This window comes from Parasteatoda tepidariorum, chromosome 1, assembly GCF_043381705.1.
Source record: "Parasteatoda tepidariorum isolate YZ-2023 chromosome 1, CAS_Ptep_4.0, whole genome shotgun sequence".
Classification (NCBI taxonomy): domain Eukaryota; kingdom Metazoa; phylum Arthropoda; class Arachnida; order Araneae; family Theridiidae; genus Parasteatoda; species Parasteatoda tepidariorum.
In genome coordinates this window covers 22,223,136-22,251,108 of record NC_092204.1, presented here as the reverse complement: position 1 = coordinate 22,251,108, position 27,973 = coordinate 22,223,136, and the positions used below count along the sequence as shown (strand labels likewise).

The window sequence follows — 27,973 nt, the reverse complement described above, 5'->3', positions numbered from 1 at the left end:
ATAGATTTACTATTGCAAATGCAAATTTAAAAAGAAAAAGAATATTCAACATGACATAAAATCAACTGAAATAGTACTGACAAAGCAGAAATCTTAATTAACTCCAGGAATTTTTATATCTTCATTAAGATGAAGCCTTAAGGTTTAATTAATTATTTCTCAAAATTGATTTCTCTATTGAATATTTTTTTTATCTTGAAATTGCAATCGATTTCTTTTTGAAACAAATAAAGTCATTTTAAGTATTAGCTTAAATGTTACAGCAAAGATTCCCCACAGTATCCTTCGAATTAGCGAGCGCAACTGCTGCATGTCGGCGCTGAGACTGCGCGCAATCGAATGCGCTGCCATCGGCCTTTCAGCGAAAGAACTCAAGTTTGTGGAAGGGTTGCTTCCAGTCGTAGAACAGTTTTGCTCTTGTTCGCGGAATGTTCGCTCCTAAACGGATAACAGCCGGCTTCTGACTTTCCAACACGTGATTACCGAAATTTTAATATCGCTTTATTTTTTTTTAAACTTCTTTCTATATTCACATCAGCTTTATTTATCTTAAATAAAATACATTAGTGACAACAGTTATCAATCAAAAATATTTTATATGAATGTTTTTAATTAAAAACGAAGCAGTGTCATTTGAGGAACAACCTAAATTTATATGACAAATATAACTGTTTAGTACTATATATTTTTCACTTACTTGCAATTTAAGTATAATTCCATAAATATAAATAATGCATTTATCGTTGTTTTGAACTTATGAATAAGTAATTACTCATTTGCAATTCTATTACTATTTATAACAGTTCTATTACTATTCTATTACAATTTTTTAATGGAAGAGTTGACCATGTTTTTAGCAAATTATGTGCATTCATTAAGATATTACAACAAATTAGATATTACTAAATAATTACTACAAATATTTTAGAGGTAGGAAATTTTAAATCTATAAATTTTGCAGGTTTTGCACATAAATTACCTTTATATTTTCGAAATAAAACCAAGTTTTAATATTTTCTGTTTGCATATTCTGTAAATAAATATCCCTTCCTTTACCGCAAATACATACATTGGTAAAAGTTCATTAAAAATGATAGCGTGCATTAAAACTGTATTATCATACGAAGCTAACAGATAAACTTAGGAAGTTCAGAAGTAAAAGATAAAATTATTGAACTTAAAATAAAGAATAAACGGAATTGGGGATTATTAGAATATTAAGTATTCTACAAAAATAGAAAGTGAGTTGCAAGTGAAGTGCAACGAAATGAGTTTCGTGTGATCAACCCATCATTTTTGTGGTGCAAATCAACGGAAGGGAATGAACTGGTAAATATTTGAAATGGACAAGCAATTACCCAAGTACTGGGGATCGATATGCTTATCATAAGTGTTCCTGCTTCCAGTTCGATTTACTGACAGTTCTACAACTACAAATATGCTGACTGTACACTTGTTGCTATTCCTAGGTTTCTTCCTTTATAAGGGTAAGTCAAATTCACTAACTGAAATTCGCTTTCAATTTCATTACTGTATATAAATAAATAAACGAGGGCTTTTTTAATCATTCGTTTAAAGTTAGATTACTTTTAAATGAATGATAAAAAAATAGATTTTAGACAAAATAAAGATGTCCAGCAACTAGTTTTAAGGAAATATTTGAATTGTTTTAGCCTAGCACTGGCTATCATGACGGTTAAAATAATTTTAAAATGATAATAATGTTATAATAATATAAATATTATAAATTTTAAAATTAGTTATATTATTATTTATATACCATAATTATAATAAATAATATTAATATTAATATCAAATGATCGATGTATGCATGGTTTTTAGAATAAATGCTAAGTAAATAACTAAAAGGAGTATTTGAATAGTGAAATGATGTGTATCATTACAATGGCTAATAAAACGGCTTAAACAATAATGATATTATAATAGTATATAATAACAAAAGTATTTTTTGGAGCTTAAATAAAAGATATAAAATGGTTTTCAAAAGTAAGATAAATACGAAAGTAAGTAACTAACTTTAAGAAAATATATGAATCATAAAAAAGGAATTTTAAAGATTACATTGGCCATTAATTAAATTAAAAATTTTAATGTTTTAAGAATATTTAATAATAAACATATTTTATAGAGATTCAAATGGTTTTTAGAATAAGATTTCAAGTAACTTATTTTATAGAAATAATGTGAATCATAAAAGAATTTTTAACATTTCATTGACTTAAAAAAAACGGTTTTAAAATGTGAAGAATATTTAATAATAGGAATATTATGTATGGATTCGAATAAAAATTTTTTAAATAATTATTAGAATAAAATTGATGTTAAGCGACTAACTTTAAGGAGACATGTGAATCATAAAAATACTTTTGAAGGTTACATTGCTGACGGCTTAAAAAAATTTAATGTTTGAATAATATTTAATTATATGAATGCTATATAGAGATTCAAATAAAAGATATAAATTCAGTTTTTTTAATAAGATGTACCTTATTTACTTTAAGGAAATATTGGCATCAAAAAAAAATTAACAATTCAGTGGCTACGATGACACGGTTTAAATAATGTAAACGGAGCTACATTAAAATGTAAAACAATCTTTCGTTTTTATTTTTAGTGAGATGTTTTTATTGTAATACATTTAAAAGTTGCATTCGCATAAGAATATAAAGCAAAATAAAAAAAGTTGTCACTGTTTTTTATTTTTTTTAAAAAAGGAAAAAATATCAAGTTTCTTAATATTTATCGTTTGCCTAGGTACCCATCAAACATCACTATAGCATCTAATCTAATCATTTAAATCTAATAATGTAATCATCTATCAAATTTATAATATTATTATAAAAACTTTTTTTCATACTGATATTTTTATTATATTTGCGTTCTGTATTGTAATACTATCCGCCTTTAGCGAGCAACTCGGTCACTTTTCAAAATTATCTTGTACACCATATAAACTTTAAAGGTAATCAAGCCGAATGCACAGCACAATCATCTTTAAATATTCTAATTCCTCACCTTCACCTCTAACCTTAATTAGTTTCAAAAACAATATATTAACCAACTGTATTTACGGTCTTGCTCTTGCTCAAGCAGAAGATTTCAATTTTAAATATATTCAAGAGATGTCAGTGATATTGTCAAGGTTCTTTTTCTATTGAGTTTTAAAAATAAGTCCAGTAGCTATTAAATCGTACAAACCACCGCGTAAGCATGAGTTCGGTATATTTCAGCACAGTTGGCAGGAGAAATATTAAAATCACTCTCATCTCTGCCGTGGGATAAGGTAGAAAGCGCACCTCATTACCGAATTATTACATGCTGTGCTACTTCCTCTCTCACTTTTGGAATCATAACCTCTGTATCGTAATAAATATGTGCTATTGCTCGAAAAAGACACGCTATGATAGGCTAAGGCACCATAGCACTGTTTATGTTTAAAATTTGAACAGTCTGTATCAAAAAGGGTAAAAAATAAATCTAAATAACTGCTATTAACGAATAACTAACTATTCAACACTACTTAAATTATTACTTTAGATAACCTAACAAAATGAATAATAAATAAAAGTTTGCTAATAGATAGAAAAATACCCGAGTTCATAGGTTCATAGTGCAGCATAAGGGATTATCTATATCAATATATATAAATATGTATATATATATAATACATTCTTATATCAGATATATGTATCTTTTCCCNTATATATAATTTTGCTTCAAAAATGCTTTCAACGATCAAATTTTTTATTGGTATACACTATTCATCTTTTAATATTAAGACTCAGTGAAGAATGTTAATGCGAAGATTTAAATTAAATAGATTAATTTACTTTTAAATCAAAAACACACATTTAGAATTAAATACGAATACTTAATTATTCAAAAAAGCAAATTTTCATTAAAGTGTTCATAATATTTTTAGATAGATATTATTTTAAATGCAGTAATAAATGTCCTTAAAAAATGTCCAATGCAGTATTAATGTAAAATTCCAGTCCTGAAGACCAAAAAATGGTGCTAAATAAAGTGCAAAACTCCTCTGAGCATATTGAATTAACAGAATTAAATTTCAGTCGTAAGATGGCAACAGGTATATTTTTGCTTACTGATAACGAAAATGACATCATTCTGTTTGAATATGATTACTGGATTTGTATAAAAGACACGCATTTTTGAAAGTAGTTGTCCCTTTAATGTCACTTCGCTAAGATACGTGACAATGTCGTTGTGTCCGGTTGATGTACGATGTTACTCGTATATGTTTATGCTGTATTGTAAGCAATTATTTTTTTCAGTTGCTTGATGTATCTTGATGGAACTGTATTTCAAAAAAAAATATTTAAATCTAAACATTTCATCCTATGAGTTGCCACATTCACTCACCATCAACAGTGCGTGCTCTGCCCACACATGTTTGCAGAGCACGCACTATAGTGTGTGCACTACAGTAATATATCAAATAGGTAGTTGTTAATGTGTATTTAGTATATAGTTTCATGTTCAGTAACATATATTTCAAAATATATACTACATATATTCTGTAAATTATGTTGCAATTTTTTTGTTAATTAGGTTTAGTACATCATATATTTTAACATTCTCCTTTAAAAATAATTAGCTTTTTGTTTCAATTCCCATTAAAACAAACAGTTTCCATTTCACTGGTTGTAATAGGAAATGAATTGGTGTTAATTTTGCAGAATTCTCCCCAATTTTCCTCATCAACGGGATGTTACATAATGAAACAGCTACATAATCTCGAATATCAAACAGTTAGATTTATTTGTCTGAATGTCAAATATTTCTCTGAATGATCACAATTTGTATGCGAATAACATATTATATTAATCAACTAGTTATCAATTTTTTATTACGAATATATCAGTTGACATTATTGCTGCTGTATAATCAATTGAAATATTGTGATTTATGAAAGACAGATAAAACACGTTTAGAAGTTTATATATATATTCACATATAATAATTCACATGCAAATACTTCACATAGATCAAATTTATTCACTTGAAAATCAACCATACACATTCAAAGACTTATTTACGAAAGTTTTCTGAATCGATTTCTTAATTGCGAATTTATAATGTAGGTACACATAATTCTAAATACGATTGCTCCATATACTAATGAACAACAATGTCCATAATAAACTATTTTCAGTATTTTTAAGTGTGCATTTATTAGATAAGTTTTATTTTTATTTTTCAGAAGGCTTGAATCTTCATAGTTTCATTTTGGTAGTTAAAATTGTATAAATGTTTAATTGCAGATGTCAAAATAATTTAATACAAGCTTATAAAAGTCTTATAATTTAACTGTTCCAGTTATAATATGTTAGGTAAACATAATACAATTTAAGAAATTTTGAATAACAATATAGATAAAGTATATTACTTACCCGGTAATTTAAAAATCCAGTTAATTTTAACTGTATGCATTTACCAGGTAAAAAAAATAAATATGAATAAATAAAACAGGTTTTGTGTCTAAGCTTTGAGCTTCAGTGTCACGAATCTGGAATTCCATCCTCCGACAAGGCAAATTAGACTCACTCTTTTATCCTTTCACAGTGGATCGATAAAATGAGTACCTAGCATGCTTGGGAACCAAACACAGAGGGTTCCGTGTTATACCGACCAATTAAATCGGAACATCTGCTCTGTTACCTCAGAGTTAAAGTCAAGAAAACTGCGATGAGCGCAGTAGGCCTTCCATGGGCTGTCGTGCCGCTGTGTTTAGTTTTCATAGTTAAAAATGTTTCTTATATTTTAAGAATTAAGGTTAAAAAGTACTTCATTTTGAAGTTTAAATGATATTACATTTTAATCTAGTATACGATTTAAGGATAGACGATTTTAACACTAGAAGCATATAATTGTTTGCACAATTGCAAAATCTGTTATTTACTGCGAATTTCAAAATTAGATGACTATTTTAGCAAATGCAATTGTTGTCTGGAGCAAAACAAATATTTTAATTTTAATGAAATTAACTAACAAATAACTAACGAGTAACTAACAAACTACAAAATCAGGTGGGTTTCAGACATATAAGCTTATGTAAAGTCATGACTCTTTGCTCAATACATTATCTTAGACAAGCATTCGTTTTGATTCAATGTTTATGTTATAAAATACATTAATATGCCCTAACCATGGCATTTTTCTACGTGTCTGTTAGCTATACATTTATTTCTCTTGATCGTTCTCTGATTCAGGTCAAAATTACGATCTGTGGATGAATGAATGGATGTATGAATGGGTCCGCCTTATAAACAGGTGTGACGTATGATGTGGCAGAAGTCGAATTCTTGGCCATAGATGGCGCCACTGGAAAACAAGAATCACACACTCTGCCTTAAATTTGCTTGGTTTCACCAAGCAGGCCTGCCCGTGTGGCAAGTGGCATTAGAACCAACCAAAAAATTTCTCTTATTTGGCACAGAAAATGCGGGTATCTCTATATCTAAATTGGAACAATATTTACCTAAAGTAATTCATTTTGTTTCGTTGTCTTTTGTAATAATTTAAGAGTGTTAAGTAATTATTTATACATAAAGCATTTGTTTAGATTCATTTATTTACTGTGTTAAGTGATAGTTTAAGTATTGTTGAATAGTTAGTGGCACGTTAAGTATTTGTTTAAATTCATTCTGTTAGGTTGTCTTAAATTATCTCTTAAGTGCAGATAGTTAATTATCCGTTAAGTATTTATTTAGGTTGATTTGAAATTTTATAGAAATAAAAATTTAGGAAGTAATTATTTATATTTATTTTTGGAACTTTTTAATTGTATGTAGTACTATCCTCGTTGCACCAATATTTGGTGACGGGGCGGCCTTTTTCGAGATATAGCATATATATTATACGATACTCAAGCTAATATAATTATATAAACACTATTTCTATTATTATTCAACTACTATTATTACAGAATAATACGGCTACTATTATTATTCTACTAATATAATACAACTACTATTATTTTAGAAATATCAAGCTACTATCAGTACTACCATTTTTATCGAAATAAAATCTTAGCGACTGGAATTTTCAAACGCTGTTGAATTCCACTGTGGAACTATGACTGAGATGTGTAATTTTTATCACGTAAAATATTGTCAAGATTTCTATGACGATCAACAAAAGCCAAGAACAAATTTTTAAAAGACTGTTCTGGAATTGACAAAACCTATATTTAGTCATGATCAACTGCTAGCAGAACTTTCTAAAGTGACGTCTCTTGAAGTGGTGACCATTGTGTCATCCACTTCAGAAATAAGAAACTTGCACCTATGGAGAGATATTAGATTAGTAGAACATTTCGCAGTGAATTTAGTGGTGCTTATTTTACATATATTTTTTATCTAATGTATATATTTGAACCACCCTATTTGGAATTTAAATGTTATGTATATATTTTAAATATATAATTTTTGCTCTAATGTTAGAATATTTATATACAGTTGTGCCGTGCATTCGGCTTGGTTACTATTAAAGTTTTTATGCAGTACAAGATAAATACGAAACAATGACCAAGTTGGTCACCGTCATTCTAGTATAGTAAAATTAACGATAGAAGTCACGCGGGGACTAAACATATAAAAAAATGGTGATAAGAATTTGCTTGCTGCTCACCATCTGATCCCCAATTTTTTAGACAAAATGCCCATATGTTCCAAAGCACGTCCTTCCTACCTCTCAAATTGCTTATTACACCGGAAAATTACACATACGTGCTCATAAAATCTGTGCAATTGAACCTGTGCTTGGTCGTTGAGCAGTACCTTCGGTCCTGGGATCTGTAAAAAATCTTCTTCCCCTTCAGATCTATGTCTAAATCGAGAAAGTAGCCACACAAAATTGTGATGACATATCTTCGGATCAACCTTATTCGCTAGATTGTCGACAATAATTAATTGTACAGCTCTAGTGCGACGTAAATAAAGTACCTTCCCTACCTACAGCGAGAAGCTGTAATCATCCAACTCCCAGCAAATTTATTACATATTTACTTGAAAAGCTGTAAAAATCCAATAGAGTTATTTTACTCAAGTTCAAAGTTTCGTTGGGCCTGTTTATGGGTATCAAAAATTTTATTCCAGTTTTAATTTATACATTTGATTAATTCTGTACAGTTCGTTGTTAAGTTGTGATTGAAATTAAAAATAACAGATATAATGAATTGATAGCCTATTGCCCAGATATTTATAGTTCTTAAACCCCTTTATGCATCATTTCTTGATATTGAAATCATGTTTGATTGCACTGTAAACAATTATTCACAACGGAATGTTGACAGAGATGCCAACTGCTTCGGACACGTCAAATTAATTATTAAAAAAAGGGTAAATAACTACAAATTAAGTTTTGCAAACATTTGACTACTTTTACCTGCTTTTTAAAAGGTATAGCTTGACATAACTACTGTAAAGCGGTGAATTATATAAGCCTACAACTTATTTAGAAATAGTAGTTTATAAAAATCTACTAAATTGAATTTATTAAACCAAGAATGACAATTGATAAACTACCATTTTATAATATTTATTTGCTGTACGGAACAAGTTGGCATCTTTGTGTTGAAGACGTCTGAGACACGTCATATATTGTTTTGACATATGAAGCAAATGACGTCTCTCAGACGTCTTTGTGTGTCAAGGGGTTAAAGATGACATTTATTTGAATGAAAGTTCAGAATTTCCTGAATGCTGAGGAAAAGAAAGATTTGATAACACCGTAATCTTTCATCCCAAAAGGATTAACTCCAGGTTAAACGAGTTGATAGTTTTGTTGTTTAAACAAGTAAGTGTATGCCAGAAAAGTTTCTCAATATTTTATTTCCATATTCACTTGAGATTCAGACACGAGAAAGAGCTCTCTGAGATCATAGTTTCTACAAAGTGATGTTTAACACATATTTCGTGGATAACGAATCGGCAAACTAATTTTGTAGCTAAATGAGACAGGTCATCAAAAGTTCAGTAATGCTGTTACAAGCCCTATACATGTTTCTTTGGCGAGAAAAGACTATCGCCAAGTGGGAAAAAAAAGAACCTGCGCCTTTTAGACTGTTTGCCGAAATATGCAACATTTTTCTAGCTTGGAAAAAAAAAAGAATGAGAGAACTATTAGTTGATTCCTACATTACATTTTTAAACTTTTACTTGAAGGTTTTCCAAAAAATATTCAGATAAAATATGTGCACGCAGTGGAAGACAGAGACTAAAAATGAAAACTTTAACTGTAGAAAATCATTTTCACAGGTAAAGCGTATTCATCAAGAGACGCTGAGAGAGTACGCGGAGGATTGGGAACACCTTAACGGTTGCAGTTAAATAAGAAGTTCACACTAAAAAATCAATCAATCAATTTAAAGGTAGAAATGCCATCTTGGTTAAGAGAACCAAAACTAAAATAACTGAACTCGCACGTTTAAAAATTTTCATTGTGAACGATAAATAACAAAACTGAGTTAAGTTAATTGAAATAAAAAACGATTCGGTGTAAGTGTGATGCAACTACATCACCCCCCTTGCAAAAAAACTTACTTACAAATACTTTTTTTTAAAAAAAACTCATCAATACGTGAAGCTACAAAATAGAGAGCAAGGGACACTATGCGGAAAGACAACCAGAAGAATCACCAACTTATCTCAAACTTACAAAAATAAAAGTACAAAACAGACAGTACTGTCAAAAGAACCTTGCAAAAATTTTCAATGCGAACGATAAATAAGAAAACTGAGTTAAAGCAGTTAAAATAGAAATAAATAAATAAACGATTTGGCGAAAGTGGGCAGCCGCACACTCAGTTTAGCAAATGGCCAGTAATATTTATAAGTGAACTGATTAAAGTGATTCCATCATTACAATTGCAATTATCACAGACTAATTTTGCAATAAATACATTTTATATCTGTAAATAAACATTAATTTTATGTTGCATTAATGGTTTAAATACTCAAACCCTATTTTTACAAGTTCCAAACGTTATATACAATACTTGAATTCTACATAAACCTATGTGGGGAGGTCAGGATATTTTTTTTTAAATTTTAGAATGAACCATGTAGTTTTTACCATATTATTACATTTAAAAATTGCTTTACATTAATGATATCAGTAGTTTTTAAATGCCGTAGAATCTTCAATTTTTGAAAAAGCGATTGCATTGTTTCAAAAGTTGTTCCTCCTTTAGAAAACAATTTGGTGTCTTTGAGGTTATTTTGAAGTTGGCAGACGTAAAGAAATACAACTGAGGTAAAAAATTAGGTTAGATTTCGCACCAAAAATAACCTCCTTAATAAACCTCAATTTCAATCTCATTTACACCACACAAAATCAACCTCCTGTATAACTCAGAAATAATTTTAGTTTAGATCATGTGAAATTATTTACACCTCATACATACGTATTTGCTTGAAGTATAAAAAAAATAATCAACACATCTCAAAATCAACCTCCCTAATCTGCAGTTGCTCACCTTAAAAACAACCTCAATTGCAAATAAAAACAACTTCATACTACACCTTTGTTATACACCTTGGGAAGTTGATCTTCTTAAGTAGTTTTTTGAAATATTTTCGAATTAACCTTAAATTAATCTTGTCAACTCATATAAACTTCAAAAATATGTTGAATTTTCTGTAAGGACAATTAAAAATTGTCACTGATCACTAACAAAAGTTCTTAATTTTTCCCTATTTTGTCTATCTAACATACAACAACCTTATCATTTTTTTAGTTGGAATTTGTTTAGTTTTTTAGTTAGACAAGAATAAATATATAGCCAGAAATACCTCTGCAGTATAATAAAGGTCTCAGAATCAAAATTATTTAGAAACTCCTATACAATGTATTTGTTTCATTTAATCCTGGAATTTCTGAAATCCGAAATAATCGGGACTGTCGCCAATGCCATTACCGAATATGCCATTAGGTGGATTTTCGCATCATAAAAAATTGCATTCAAATAAATACGATTAGTCTCCTTATTTTGTCACGTTTATCGAAAAATAGTGAGAAAATTCGGTTTAATCAAAGATGCGCTATAACTTAATAATGAAACGGATAAGGTTTAAACTGATTGCTATAACATCATTACCTCTCATGAACCTTAAGTCACTTTTTATGCACCTTAAACCATTACTTTCAGCAAATATATCACAATTATTTGCAGCAAGTATATTTGAGAAATATATTTGATATAAATAATTATACTGAGGTTCATTTCTGATATTCCATTTACCACCTTTATCTTTTTATATTGTATTTCTTAGCACTATTTTTTCGAAGCTCTGTCACCAAGGAAAATAAAAAAAAAGTCATAATTTAAGTGTCCTACACTTGAAGCAATGCGGTGACTTTAAACTATATATATAATCTTACTGTGAAGATTTATCTGGGATTTAGAAAAGACAAATCACTTAAATGTTTTAAAAAATTATTAGAACTTTTTAAAAATCTCAAATTCGGCGAAATTTTTCCTCCTAGATGAAAATTATCAAAACCACTGCGTATTCTCAATTTTCAGCAAATTTTTAGGAATCTAGGTCATGCAGCATTGCAGTAAGTTTCTAAATGTTAAAAAATTAGATCACAAACGCTTTTCACTTTCCTAAAATTGTGAGTTTTCTACATATTAAAGTTTTGTGCCATTTTCAAAATAAGCGTAGCTAGCTTTAGATAGGATCAACTTGACTTAACAGTCATGAGTAACATTTGCAAACTCACGTCAGTTATAAAAATTGTACATTATTAGCAAAAAAAGCATTATTTCATATTACGACAGAGCCTTCGAAAAATAGCCTGAAACAATTGTTATATATGTTGCATTAAATCTAAAGCTTCTTATCCTATAAAATACGACTATTTATATCAATTTGGCGAAATCTGAAGAAAAATTCGCAAAATTTAATGTATTTATCCCCTAAGCTACTTAAAAAACCCAGTTCTTTGCGAACCACCGACGTCACATTGCAAGAAGTCTACAAGGCTCAATGCAGTTAGATTAACAAATGACGTCAATTCTTTGCAAAGAGACAGGATTTTTCAATACGTCTACAATAAATCTATTTTTAGTAAAGTGTGAGTTTTTAAAAAATATAATGAGTAGTTCTTGGGATTGAAAAGAACGGTTACTCAAAATATTCTTTTCTAATAAAGTTACTCAAAATATTCTGTTTTCTTTAAATTTAAGTTACTCAAAACATTTAGTTTCCTTTGAGTAAAGAGGAACAGTTGCATCTAGATATTATTGATTCTAGATATCTAGATATTATTATAAAATATTTAGTTTCCTTAGTTTGTTTTAATATGGCCTCATTCTCACAGCTTTCTGTGAGCAGTTTTCAAGCCGGTTTTCATCGTTTACTCATAATCCAATGAGTGAAACTGGATTAGATTGCCAGAACTATTACAAGCCTCCTTTAACGCAAAATATAAAATTACAAGAAAAACAATTTTCTACGCTCTCTCACGTGGTCCCAACAATTTCTCAACAACGGCACCCTTGCTTTTCAAAATTTGATTGATAGTGCTCTTGTCTTTCTTTCAATTGGTTAAAAATTTCAAATATATATTTTTTAAAAAGAACAAGAGAAGAGGAAACTAAACAGTTTTAAGTATTCACTCTTTAGCGCGATTAAAGAAAACGAAATAATCATTCTCATTAGAAAGAAAAAAACTAATAACTTCACCGTTAACGAGTGTTTTGTTTTCAAACAATTTTGTTCAAACAATTTTGGTGTTTTTGGTTTTATGCCGATTAGCTAAAACAATCAAAAGAATTTAAATCACCAGAATATTAATAGAAAGCATTTAATTGTAAAAAATATGAAATATATATAACTAAAATTTTACCAGAGAAAACGCCAACAATTGAATGAAGTGAATTGATACAATGCTCTGCAATTGTCAGCCATTGGAATCATGGATAGAAAGGAGAGTTAAGAATCAAGTAGTGAAAATGGATATTTCATCAACGCTGTTAGAATCATTCAATATACCGGACTCTTCCGAAATCGCGCTGAAACAAGTTTTGTGTGTAGCTAGGTATATAGTATGGTATATAGTATGCATATGTGCTGGACGATGAGCATGGTGTGTAGTGAAGACCAGCTAATTATTCACATAAGTGACAAACTCAAAACATGTGTAAAATTCCTCCCTTTAGGAAAGATGGCAAAAATTGCTTCAAATTGACACAATATCGTTTCATATTTTAACCATTGCTTAATCGGATATTGCCTGCATATTTTAAACAGTGCATAATAAACAAGTAGTTAATTTTAGAAAAATTGAAATTGATGTTTTAAAATATACGACTGTTTGTTGCTACTTTGGTTGTGCAGCACGCAAAATAAAAAACAAATTACCACCCTGACTAACATTTAATCTAATGATCGGATTTTGACGTTCTAGAACTCAATCTCAATAGTTTGCGGGGGTGGCTTTAAATTTTTTCTACCTAATTAATGCAAACAATATATTAAATTACGAAACTAAACACAAAAATGTATTTACTCTGAATCAACATACCGTTTTACGCCGGATTTGTATTTCTGATACCTAAGATATAAGAGGTAGCCGCAATCTGGGAAATATGATCCCAATAATTTGGTCAGGAAAACGGGCCAGAGTTTTGACCCCTTAATGCTAATTTTACTTTTTGCATATTTCAGTATAATTCGAAAACTTTTGGAACGAATCAAAAAAATGCGCACATGTATAAAGTTCGTTTATCGAAAGAAAATTCTATGCAAAATACAACATTTTATAAATATTTTTTTTATTATTTTATTTAATAATAGTCAAATATTTAATTTAATAATAGTTAATATTTTTGAATCTCGAGGTATACACACGAGGTATAATTTTAAAGAATGTATACTTGAATGGCAAAATACAAAATTTGAGCGTAATCAGCAAAATTCGATTCCTCAGGAACTGTGCGTCTGATTTCTCTCAAATTCCTTATTTTACCATTTAAAAAAAAACACTTTTTAAAATGATGTAAAAAATCGTATACCTTCCAATTCAACATTTTTTTCGACTTTTATTAAATATAATAAAAATTAATATATATTTTTTAAAACTTACATTTTCCATTGAATTATCTTCGGATAAACAAATTTCATAATTGTGATCGAAATCTTTCAATTCGCCTAAAATGCTCTCGATTTTTGATCAAAATTATACCGATTATTAGATCAAAAGTTATTTAGGGTTTTCCGTTTGTTTATTTGTTTCAAAGTTGTTTGATGCTGACAAGATTAGTACTATGATAAACCGTCAATTGCAAAATTCGAAATCAAAATAATTTAGTATGCAGTTTTCCAATGTTGGCGAAATGGCGTCTTGTTAGGAAGTATTTTTTGGTTTAAGGAATAATAGTCGCCAAGATGTTACACGTGTAGAAGTATACAAACAAATAAAGTATGTAAATATATATGTAAATAAAGTTCATGTAACCTCGACCCTCAACAAGAAATTTGGAGAACAATTATTGCAGATTGGTCCTTGGTCCCACTTTTCTTCCTATAGTCATGTAGATAGAAAGAGTCGGATATAGAATTTTTTCGGGACAAAACATAAATATCACTCAACTTCCTTTTAAGCCGCATATAGGATGAAAGATAAGTCCACAAATTTTTTATCTGTCAAGGCTTGTTCCAGAAGTTCAAAGCACAGTTCACCAGCAGCTGCTTATTCATTCCAAACATTATAACCCTTTTCGGAAATTTTCTTTTTTTTACAAGTCGAAGAAGTGGCATAAGAAAAAGACAACACTGTCGTCAACAACTATTTTTGGTATTCGTTGAATCTGTGCATGGCATTGTCCAAAATCTTGACAACAATTTTCACTCAAACTAAAAAATAGTCCAATTTGTATTTTATATTGCTAAAATAAAAGAAATCTAACTTATTTTTATGTTTAGTTATTCTTGCAAGTAAACTGTGCTATGTTTGATTTAGTATTTTAGAAAACAGTAATTTCAAAACTTTTTTTTAAAATATTTTTTTTTAAACCTTACTTAATGTGAAATGGTTCGCTGTTGCTACTGTCACAAGATCATGACTTACATACGCAAAACGCAAGGTTCTTAATTTTTATCTGAGCAGACATTTTCAGACTTCATTGTCAAAAACTTTCTCAAAATCTCCAAACACTCCTGTTGGTCCAAGTTCTTTGTTTTATACTCAATTTATCTGAAGAGGATTCTACCATTTGCATTACAGCAATGTAGTAATTTCTTTGGGAAAGACAAGCACTGATTTTCTTAATCCAACACATCTCCTTCCATATCAGCCCTTTGAATGTGCGTCATACATGGAAATCGATATTTAATGTCTTGTGTCCCTGAATTATCAGCAAATATGCAGGAATTAGTAAACAAAAAATAATTTTACCAGTTAGCAACGTCTAACTCATTTTAACTTTTAATAAATTTGTATTAAAAAAACAGTTCAAATTAAAAAAAAATTATTTTTATATATCTACTTAGCCGTGTGGGGAGAATAGTTACAGACCATGTCAACCGTCATCTATGAAAAGGTACCCCGACATAGAGTCGAGTTAACATGTCTTATATACTAGTGAATTGTAGTTGTAATTTTGTAGTGGTAGATACGCTACAGTACTCCCCCACCAGAATTATAGCTATGATAGAATTCGATGAATGGATGCCACTAGTTGATTCATTGCTGTTTTGTGCGAAGCCGGGAGAGCTGTATTAAGATCACTGTATTTTTTGAGTGCTGAATGTGAGAGGTGTATTAACTTCACGGTCTTAGTCGCTCCTCTGTTGCCGTTAGCAGTCGAGATGAGACTGAGTAGCAACTGCGTGAGGAGGTGGATAATGATGCAGTCACAAGTAGCAAGTCAACTGTTCAATGTGGACCATCCAACGAAGTAGGCGTTACTGCCGATGTAGGCGTATTTAGATCAAAGTGGGCGTTTTTGCCAAGGTAGGCGTCTTCACATCACGTCCGACGGTCACCAATGTGGGGCAAGTAGTTACAGACCATGTCAACCGTCATCTATGAAAAGGTACCCCGACATAGAGTCGAGTTAACATGTCTTNATAAATATGCATTATTTAAAGAAAAAAGCAACAAAAAAAATGTGAGAAATCACGAGAAGTACTTAAAGTTGCAATGACTTTTGAACGAATCAAAATTTCGAAAACAACTCATGTTAAATTCATAAATAAAAAATTATTCTTTCAGCGCGATATGTCTTAACACTGTAATTGCATTTCTACGGCCTGGAGAGTAGCCCGTACTTTATTTTTTTACTTCAAGTAGCATAGTTGACAATTCTTGAACTAATTACTGAATTTCTTTTTTTATTTCCTTTTACTATCTGTACATTTTTTTACACTTTCGTAAGTTCTATTTTTTTAAGCCTTGTTTTCTGCTCAGCAAAACAAAGAATTGCGTTAAGTTCAGCACCCGAGACTGTAGTGACGTCGTCGATTGCGATTATTTTTTAATATGGAGAGGTAGAACAGGGAGTAAGTACTTAAGTGCCGGAAAACTACGTATTTCTTGTGTATAAAACTGCTTTAAAAAAATCTCAAAACATGCATAGATTACAACATATTTTCGCACATATATCGCTTCAAAAGCACTTAAAGAAAATTTTTAAGTGAAATCGTTTTCTTGTTGAGAGAAGTGCCAGCATAACATGAAGTTAAAATCAAAATTTTGAATTTTTGATGGATTGCCCGCATAAAATGTAAGAATGCAAAATAAGTAACTATTCAAAGCAAAATATAATAATATTTTATACTTATAAAACCCATTATAAAAATCTTTCACGACTAATAAGAAATAAATGTCTGCAACTCTTTTAATATAAAAGAAAAATGAATAAAATCTATATTTTATTTATTTATTAACATAGGAAACACATATTGTTTTAATACTTCATTGAAAATTAAAGTTTGTTGCTTCACGCGTTTCTTAATCAGTCTCAAATCAAAATAACACGTGATTTCAAATCTGATCGTTAAAATTTTTTTTTCACTGTTTGCCGGTCAGCGGTAATCTAGTGGTGAAATTGTTTGCATTCTAAGACCAATTCAAGAACTATTTTGATAATATGAAATTCGTATTTGCAAATAATCGAAATTATTTCTAATAATTTAGTATACTAGTATATTGTTCAGAAAAGTTAATAATCACAGCTGTAAACTTTTCTTATCAATATTCAAATTTATTATTTAGAATAGTTTTTATACAATTAAACGAAGTTTATCAATTTAATTTATTGTTAAGCAGGAATTATTAGCTACCGATGAAACGATCTATTCCTTAAGTGTTATTAAGACAAATGTTTTGTATTTCGTCAATTTATGTATTTTACATTCATTTAAAAATTTATCTTAATTATATAATTTAAAATTTTTTTAAATGTATTATTTCTGTATATGGATATTTGAATACATGCAGATTTGAGATAATTGCGAAATTAATTTCTAAAAATAAAATTAATAAAAGCAATTAAATTATTACCGTCATTACTAATGGTAATTTAATAACTAAAAAATTAAAACACTTTTGGAAATAAGTTTTTCAAATCTTGATGATTTCCTTTAATTTGTTAAGTAATTAAAATTACAAATTAATTGAAGTTAAATCTTTACGAAATTAAAACATTTTTTTTTTAAAACTAACTGCAGATAGTTTTAAATTTTCGAAAAAAGAGTGCTGGGAATTTTGAAAAACGAGATTAAACACCAAGCATTGCAGAGTAAAAATCAAGCATTAATGTGGATGTCTAATAAATTGTGCATAAATTTCATTTTGTAATACTGATTCAAAATACAGAAAACAAAGTTAAAAATATTAAAGAGTATATTTCGATTGATTTTGAAATTTTGAATATTTTCTGATCTTTATTCATTACGAATTTAATTATTTGTTTCATTTTATAAGTGTGCCTAACTTAATATTTAAAGTAACGTTCTTTTTAAAACTATTTAATTTATTTAGTAGGAAAACACTTTAAAATTATAACAATATTGCAAACAAAGCTTTAACTTAAAAATACACATTGCTTAAAGGACTAACTGACTTAGACTTATAACCTTATTAAATTCTCTCTAAAGAGGAAGTAAAATTATGTGGTACAGCTTTATAATGAAATACCAATGTTTTCTATTTCTTTCGAATACAAAAATTTCCTTTTTTAGAATTACTTCAAGTGCTTAAAAAATGGACTACCCTGAATAACCTTTGATCTAATGATCGGATGTTTGTGTTCTAGGACTCAATTTTAATGGTTTAAGGGGTGACCTTAAATATGCTAATTAATTAGTGCAGACGATATTTTATGTCACGAAATCAAACAAAAAACGTACTTCTCTTAGAAGACATAATTTTTTTTTCGAAGGATTCAAGATTTTGAAATATAATCCTCAAAATATGGGAGTCGCTGTAATAAGCAAAATATGGTCCCAATAATTTGGTTAAAAGATTGGTCCGAAGTGAGGAACCCTTAATGTTAATTTTATTTTTGTGCGTACTTCGTTACATCTTGAGAGCGTTTAACCCTTTCACGCCGACTGTCACAAATACGTGCCAGCATAAAACCCTGTCAACCAGGGTAAAAAGATAAAACTGGTAATTAAAATAATTCCTTAGCAGTTTATTTGTGGGTGGAGCTATAATTGTTTGATTTATTTAATTCACCATTACTTTGTAATAAAACTATTTAGTTATTATTTTTATTATTTTTAATAAAACTCTTTAGTTATACTTTGAACTAACATTGATTATATATACGATTAAACTAGCAATAATTAAAGTAAAAGCTAAGTAAGTCTGTCAAATTAGAAACGACTACATTTAAGTTACCGTTTTTTATTTAATTACATCCTGATTCTGATTTTGTACGAATCCTTTTCTGAATCACCCGTCCCCAAGGGGTTAAAGCGAATTGAAAAATTTTTGAACACAATTGTGAAATTCGTTTTTAGTTAATATTTATTAATTCTTATTGTTTTATTTAATATTATACGAAAAAAATTGAATGGTAAGGTATTCAATTTTTAAATCATTTTAAAAAATTTAGTTTTACATAACAAAATACAAAATGTGAGTGGAATCGGTCGAACAGTTCCTGAGAAACTGCATTTTAAAAATAAATTTTTTAACATATTTATCAATTCAATTTCAATTCAATATTTTTCCAAATACCTGTTTTATGTAATGGTAGGAATATTTCAGTAAAATAGTTTTCTCAAATTAATAGGTTACGATAACGGATAAAAATGTTTACAGTAAAGCAAAGCAAAAAGATGGTAAGTGCAGAAATAAAAAAACGAATTATTTGAAAGTATTCATGAGTTAGTCTATCAGTAATTTTTAGTTTATATTCAAAGTCATTAGCATGTCCAATTGACTTTAATAATGAAATACATTTGTAGCACTTCAAAATTTTCAAAAACAATTCTCAAAATGCAATTTTATTAAATAGTAAACTAGCAAATTTGAATGCATTATATTAAAGAAAAATTTGTAATTAAACCTTAATTTTAGTAATTTTAGTTTGAAAAATAAAATTTTGAAATTGACTTTTCAATGCATGGAGAAATATAAATAAAAAGCTTAGTAGAGGAACCGGATAAGGACATTTTTAAAAAAATTGAGATTTCTCGGACAAAGTTCTTATTTTAGATTTATTTAAACATATAGCATTCACTTATATTGTTAAATCTATTCATTTTAAATATATTCAGTGGAATATATTCATTTCAAATAATTCATGTCAAATACATTCAGAATCGGCTAAGTGACATTATTTGAGTATTGTTTGGATGGAAGAATCGGCTAAGTGACTTGGTGACAAATGGACAAGAACCCTTAAGAATCTTTTGCTTGGCAACTAACAGTAAGGGGCGGAGGAAAAAAAATGGTGAAAATGTAAAACTTGAAAGAGTAGCTTTCAAACATTAAGGAAGAAATTACGAATGAATAATTAAAGACGACAAGAAACAATGGCCCTCAGATAGCTCTATTATATAATTTTTTTTGTTTTTGATCGCTTATACAATTAGTTTTTGATTGTTAAAAGATTTAAATTACTTTTGAAGCAAATACACGTTAAAAGCAATATTATTTATTGCTAGGCAACTTTTTCAGTTTATTATTATTGTTGCATTGCTGAATACTCACTTTTCTTTTTTGAAATAAAACTTAATAATCAATACTAATGAACATTACAAAATTAGGCACAAAATTGAAAGAGATACGTGGACACAATTGACTTAATAACTTAAAAAGCCAGTTTTTTTACTTATTGTTGTTTGTTGCTCTTCTTCATGGCTTTACGTCATTAGATTAAGCGAAACATGTTTTTGGCAGTTCGTTCTCTCAAACTATAGATTAACAATGTTCAGTATCATTCGGCATAATTCTATTGCTCGAGATCAATCCTGATAATCCTGATAATCAAAAATTTCCATAATCAACAATTTTCTTTTGTACTTATTCTATTAGTTGGACTGTAAGAAGCCAATTTCCCCAGTAATCATATTAGGTATCTTGATACGTATATTAGTATACGTAGTACATGTTAAAACAGCAACAGTAAACATATCAGTCATACCTATTACCAACCATTTTTATATTTTTTGGATTATTATTTTTAAATTGTAAATCGGACGGGGCTCATCAAAATTTTTTAAGATGTCTGCACACGCTTAAAATGTTAAATATTAAATCTACTAAGTGGATTGATGTTCAACAGTGGAAATACTTTTTGCTTACGCAACGAAATTAAAGGCCAATTTAAAAGAATACTTTTTCAATATTAAAAATTACTGAATTCTAGCCAATTAAAGCAAAAAAAAAAATCGGTAAAACATCTACTACTCCTCGAAAGTTGAGCTCATGCTGCCTCTGAATTGTTTTTGATCGGTAACAAGGATAGATAAAATTTGCTATCAATTTGCTTCAAATTAAGGATGCTAAAAGTTTATTTTATGAATATAGGCCTAAATACAAGTATATATATTTATTATCTATTCAAGCGCAATTCTATTCGCTGAAAAACATTGAAAATCCTCCATAAAAACAAAGAAATGCTTCGCACAAAAATCATTAACTAATCTTGTTTTATAGATTTAGAATAAAATAAATAGAAACCCAAATGTTTTGTGAGTGACGCTTTCGTCTTCACAAACATACTAAAAATATAAAAATTAAACGAAAAACAACTCATTTACTTAAATTCACGAAAAAGTCAGTTTGCCGATTTTTCCACTAAACNAACTCATGTTAAATTCATAAATAAAAAATTATTCTTTCAGCGCGATATGTCTTAACACTGTAATTGCATTTCTACGGCCTGGAGAGTAGCCCGTACTTTATTTTTTTACTTCAAGTAGCATAGTTGACAATTCTTGAACTAATTACTGAATGTTAATTTCTTTTTTATTTCCTTTTACTCCCTGTACATTTTTTTACACTTTCGTAAGTTCTATTTTTTAAGCCTTGTTTTCTGCTCAGCAAAACAAAGAATTGCGTTAAGTTCAACACCCGAGTCTGTAGTGACGTCGTCGATTGCGATTATTTTTAAATATGGAGAGGTAAAACAAGGAGTATGTACTTAAGTGCCGGAAAACTTCGTTTTTCTTGTGTATAAAACTGCTTTAAAAAAATCTCAAAGCATACATAGATTACAACATATCTTCGCACATAAATCGCTTTAAAAGCACTCAGAGAAAAATTTTTAAGCCAAATCGATTTCTTGTTGAGAGAAGTGCCAGCACAACATGAAGTTGAAATCAGAAATTCGAATTTTTGATGTATTGCCAGCATAAAATGTAAGATCAATTAATGCAAAATAAATAACTTTTAAAAGCAAAATATAATAATATTTAATACTTTATAAAAATGAAACTTTTTGTAAACCATTATAAAAATCTTTCACGATTAATAAGAAATAAAAGTTTGTAACTCCTTTAATCTAAAAGAAAAATAAATAAAATCTATATTTTACTTACTTATTAGAATAGGAAACACGTATTCCTTCAATATTTCATTAAAAATTAAAGTTTGTTGTTTTACACGTTTCTTTAATCAGCCTTCAATCAAAATAACACGTGATTTTAAATCTGAAATATCATTAAAATTTTTCTTTAAAAATGCACAATAATTTTAAGCAGTAAACATGTAATAAACACAAATAAGTTCAATTTTTGCATTTGTTCATTTATTGCAATATCACTATTTTAGGATTTTCTTAAGAACTTAAATTATTTTTCCTCTTAAAAAAATACATACTTAAAAAAACGAAACATAATTTTTTACAGTGTGAGAAATATCTATAAATTTTTAAGAGTTAATTTATACGTGTAGTTCCCTTCTTTGAGAGAAAAGAACAGTGCGAGTAATTATAACTAACAGTTAAATTTAGCGTTATATTTCAGAGATATTTTACAAAGCTTCGTAACACAATTATTCAGGAAAGCAAATCCGTTTCGTATTTACAGGATACGAACGAAGGGGTCTCGGGTTCTCTTGCACTTTCTTCACATTGCTTATCACGGACAAAAACGAGGAAATAGCTCATTTCTTAACAGCTAGCACCATTAATTTACGTTTAACAGTTCAACTTTATTGAACAAGCTCGTTTAACAGTTCAACTTTATTCAACAAGCTAACCGTTTATGTTTCAAAGAATGTGAAGGACCAAACTAAAGATACTTTTAACGAGCATAATGATAATTTACTGTCAGTGTTCGCGCATTGTTTGGGTCGTGGATGCCCAGTGGTTACAGAATCGAATCGAACTCTATCCCGGAGAGTCCGGATTACGGTCTTCGACTCCACTAAGACTCAGCTAGTACGTGCCATATATAAGCTCGTGATATATTTATAATCAAAAGTCCCGTGATTGGTTGCTGAGCAGTACCATTGGTACAGGGATCTGGAGAAAATTTCCTTCCCCTTCAGATCTATGATAAATTGAGGAAGTAGCCATCACAAATTGTGATGGCATGTCTTCGAAGCATCCTCAGGAATGTCCATTGTTCTGAGACATAAATAAAGTACCTACCTCATGTATTTTTCGAAGGAAAAATTTACGGGCAGACCTGTATTTTTATAAAAGACTTACGGACCTAAATTTTATTGTACGGTCAGTAACTGGAACACTGTTTGCCGGTCAGTGGTAATCTAGTGGTGAAATTGCTTGCATTCTAAGACCAATTCTAAAATTTATTTTGATTATATAAAGTTTCATATTTGCAAAATAATCGAAATTATTTCTCATAACTTAGTATACTAATATATTGTTCAGAAAAGTTAATAATCATAGTTGTTAACTTTTCTCATCAATATTCAACTTTATTATTTAGAATAGCTTTATGCAATTAAACGAAGTTTATCTATTTAATTTATTGTTTTGCAAGAATTGTTAACTACCGTTGAAACCATCTATTCCTCGTTATTAAGACAATTTCGTTTTTTGTCAATTTATGTATTTTACAAATATTTCAAAATTTATTTTAATTATATAATGTAATTCTTTTTTAATGTATTATTTTCGTGTATAGATATTTGAATACATGCAGTTTTGAGATAATTACAAAATTAATTTCTTATATAAAATATATAAAAGCAATTAAATTATTACCGTCATTACTAACGGTAATTTAATATCTAAAAAATTAAAACACTTTCGGAAATAAGTTTTTCAAATCTTAATGATTTTCGTTAATTTGTTAAGTAATTAAAATTACAAATTAATTGAAGTTAAATCTTTACGAAATTAAAACATATCTTTTTTTTACTAATTGCAGATAGTTTTAAATTTTCGAAAAAAGAGAATTTGAAATTTTGAAAAACGAGAGAGTCATCAAGCATTGAAGAGTAAAAACCAAGCATTAATGTGGATGTCTAATAAATTGTGCATTAATTTAATTTTGTAATATTGATTCAAAATACAGAAAAAGAACTGAAACATATTATAACGAGTATATTTTGAATAATTTCTGATCTTTATTCATTACGAATTTAATTATTTATTTCATTTTATGAGTGTGCTTAAATTAATATTTATATTAAAGTAATGTTCTTTTTAAAGTTATTTAATTTATTTAGTAGGAAAACACTATAAAATTATAACAATATTGCAAACAAAGCTTTAGTTTAAAAATACACATTCTTTAAAGGACTAACTGACTTTGACTTATAAACTTATTCAATTCTATCTAAAGAGGAAATAAAATTATGTGATGCAACTTTATAATGAAATACCAATGTTTTTTATTTCTTCAGAAAAAAAGAAAGTTTATTTTTTTAAAATTACTTAAAGTGCTTAAAAATGGACTACCTTGAATAACCTTCAATCTAATTATCGGATATTCGTGCTATAGGACTCAATTTTAATGATTTAAGGGGTAACCGTAAGTATGCTAATTAATTAGTTTAGACGACATTTTATATTACGAAATCAAACACAAAACATACTTTTTCTGAATAGACATAATATTTTTTCGAAGGATTCAAATTTCTTAAATTTAATATAATCTTCAAAATATGGGGGTAGCCGTAATCTGCAAAATATGGCATCAATAGCTTGGTTAAAAGATTGGTCCAAAGTATGGAACCCTTAATGTCAATTTTATTTCTGCGTATACTTAATTTTAATTTGAGAGCTTTTAAAGCGAATTGAAAACTTTTTGAACACACTTATAAACTCCACGCAAAAAATTAAAAACGTTCAGTTAATATTTTCTAAATTTTATTTTTTTATTTAATACTATTTGAAAACAATTCGAATAGGTATTCAATTTTTAAGTCATTTTAGAAAATGTAGCTTCACATAGCAAAATATAAAATTAGAGTGAAATCGGTCGAACTGTTCTAGAGAAATTGCGTTTTAAAAATAAATTTTTTGTTCGAACATCGATTATCGAAATAATTTCAATTCAAGCTTATCACGACAGCAGGAAAAACATTTTCCTAAATAAAATGTAACAGTTTTATGTGCATGCAAATTTTCAATGAAAAATTTAAAATAATTTGTACTTCAGCAGCAATACCTAAATATCTTTTTTTATTAAAACTAATAAAAATGCCTTTATTTAATTACTCAAATACTTTCAAATCTAACGAAATGGCTTATGTAATGAAATGTTAGGCCAATTTAAAAGAATACTCTTTTAATATTAAAAATTACTGAATTCCAGCCAATTAAAGCAATAAAAATCGGTAAAACATTTATTACTCCTCGAAAGTTGAGCTCACGCTGCCTCTGAATCATTTTTGATCGGTAACAATGCAAGATAAATTTTGCTATCAATTTTCTTCAAATTAAGGATGCTAAAAATTTATTCTATGAATATAGGTCTAAATACAAGTATATATATTTTGTCTATTCAAGCGCAATTCTATTCGATGAAAAACATTGAAAATCCTCCATAAAAACAAAGAAATGCTTCACACAAAAATCATTAAATAATCTTGTTTTATAGATTTAGAATAAAATAAATAGACCCCCAAATGTTTTGTGAGTAACGCTTTCGTCTTCACAAACATACTAAAAACACAAAAATTAGGCAAAAAACAAAAAGGAAAAACACGTAAACTTTAGAGCTCATTTACTTAAATTCACAAAAAAGTCAGTTTGCCGATTCTTCCACCAAACTCTTCAAATATATAATTAAATACAATGCGTAATAAATGCAAATAATTTATTTTTATTGGCTGATTTCTGCAAAATAATAAGATAATTTTTAAAATGCTTATCATTTAATAGCAATTATTATTTACAATTTAAATTTATAGAGAAGATCCAAGAACTTTCAGTTTAAATGTGTGGCCCAAACTCTTTACTGCTCCGATACCCCAATAATGAGTTTTGCAAACCCCTTCTAAAATACCCCCTTTAGCAACTAGCATTGCTTATTCAATTACCAGTGATCGTTAACGAGTTATACTACAGCCAGAGCTCCCTTAATAGTTTTCTCTTTTAAGCAGTTTAACGCTCTCCATTAAGTCCGCATTTGCACTAACTTCACGTTTCGAAAGATAAACTTCGAAACTGCATCACAAACATGGTTTGTATCGATCTCTGTGAGGCTACTTTGGCGATAGGGTAACTTCGAGTCCAGAGAAAGGGAAAAGGTAGACGAAATAACAATGAATCAAATCAATCCTTCCAGAACAAAATACGGAACAAGTGCATCATCAGGAAAATAGTTACTGAGCAGGCGGCGTGCGGATGTTTGGTTTTCTGGTTCGCATGTGTCTTGGGTTAATTAGTACTTTTCTCGCCGCCTTTTGAATCTGAATTTCAAATTGCACTCGAAATATCTAGTTAGGAAGAGAGTTAATGATCTATGAACCAGCAATCGCCCCGTACTTAAATGAAGTATATTAAAGTTTGACAACTTGCGAGGGTTCAATGAATAATTCACGAATATATTTCGTTAATTCAATTCTTTGATATTTTAAAATACATTCATTTTAAAATTAACGAAAAATTTAGAAAAATAACTTTTAAATTTGTTACACCATGCATTTTGCATTACCTGTATTCTGTTCAAGGCTTGATTTTCTGAAAAAATAATATTGATAATAATAATCATATAATAATAACAATATTTTATTTTAATTTAAATTCTTTATTGTATTCATAATATATAGTTAGAAATTGAGTTACTATCAGTCAGCAATCACCCCGTTCTGAAATAAAATATAATTAAGTTTTCAATGAATAACTCCAGAGAACTTTTTTACTGCTGCATGAGATTTTTAATAGATCTTAGATACTTTCGTTTCTCTCAAATCAAATGACATTTTTAGTCTATTTATTTTTGTCAAAATGTACAAGTTTAAAAACGATATTTATAACAGCTGGGAACACGCAAATATTGCTACAAACTTCCAGATGAGTTAGGGCACATCATCAGAATTAAAAGTGCATGGAAACTCACCCCCGGAAATATCATCAGACTCCGCTAGAGGCATTTCCTTTTTCGAACTGCTTATTTGTGTGTTTCTGAATAGGTCATAATATGAAAGCGTCCCCAAGCGCGTACAACGACATTTCCGGACAGGGGTTACTATGCAATTTTATTCCTATTGATGTGCGCAACTCCCCTAAAAATTTGATGTAACATTTGCGCAAACCCTGTTATCCATAACATTTTTAAAATTAAACATTTCGACATAAAAAGAGACTAAAATTGCCTTTTAAAAAATGCGCTGCTTTAGGAGCAGAACTAATTTCAGATTTGAAATCTCCACAACCGAAACTGGCTAGATCAAATATTCCATGTAAGTACAACAAATTTCTTGTCCCAGTATAATTCACGAACATATTTCTTAAAGTATAGTTCTCTAAATTAATAAGAAATTTGAAAATTAAGTTTAAAATTTGCTGTAGCTCGTAATAAAGTAACTTTTAAGTTTCGCAATACTTATGTACTATTCAAAATTTGATCATGTTAGCAAGAATTTAAAAAAACGTGATATTTTTTATTTCAATCTTAATTTTTCATTGTATTTAATGATTTAATGATCCATGATATAGTAATCGCTATATTTGAATGAAGTACGTTAAAATTTCATCAAACGAATATCACTCATTTCCTCAGTGGACGACTTAGAGCTTCGACTTACAATAAAAAACTTTTCCAGACATTTTCTTTGTGTTGGCTTGTCAGGCTTCTCTGCGTAATTACTTCATTGCCTTACAAAACAGTATCTTTATGAACACTCAATGATGGTTCCTGTATACGACATCATGAACTTAGTTCACCTCGGCTAGACAAGGGGTTTGGAAACAACAACATTAAAGTTTCGCAATGTATGAGAATTTTTTAGTAATTTAGAGAAAACAATTTTTTTAATTCAGCTCATTCATATTATAATATATATATATATATATCAGATATATATATATATATAT

The 27,973-nt window shown here is 28.8% G+C and overlaps 1 protein-coding gene across 1 annotated transcript in view; it reads left to right on the top strand.

The window, feature by feature from the left end:
* The first annotated feature begins 367 nt into the window (after nucleotides 1-367).
* LOC107449454 (cell adhesion molecule Dscam1-like) overlaps nucleotides 368-27,973 on the top strand; it is a 165,235-nt gene continuing 137,629 nt past the window's right edge. The window contains exon 1 of the mRNA XM_043047305.2: nucleotides 368-1,487. Within this exon, the coding sequence (XP_042903239.2) occupies nucleotides 1,439-1,487 (49 nt within the window). The 5' untranslated portion in view covers nucleotides 368-1,438. The remainder of the gene's footprint in view (nucleotides 1,488-27,973) is intronic.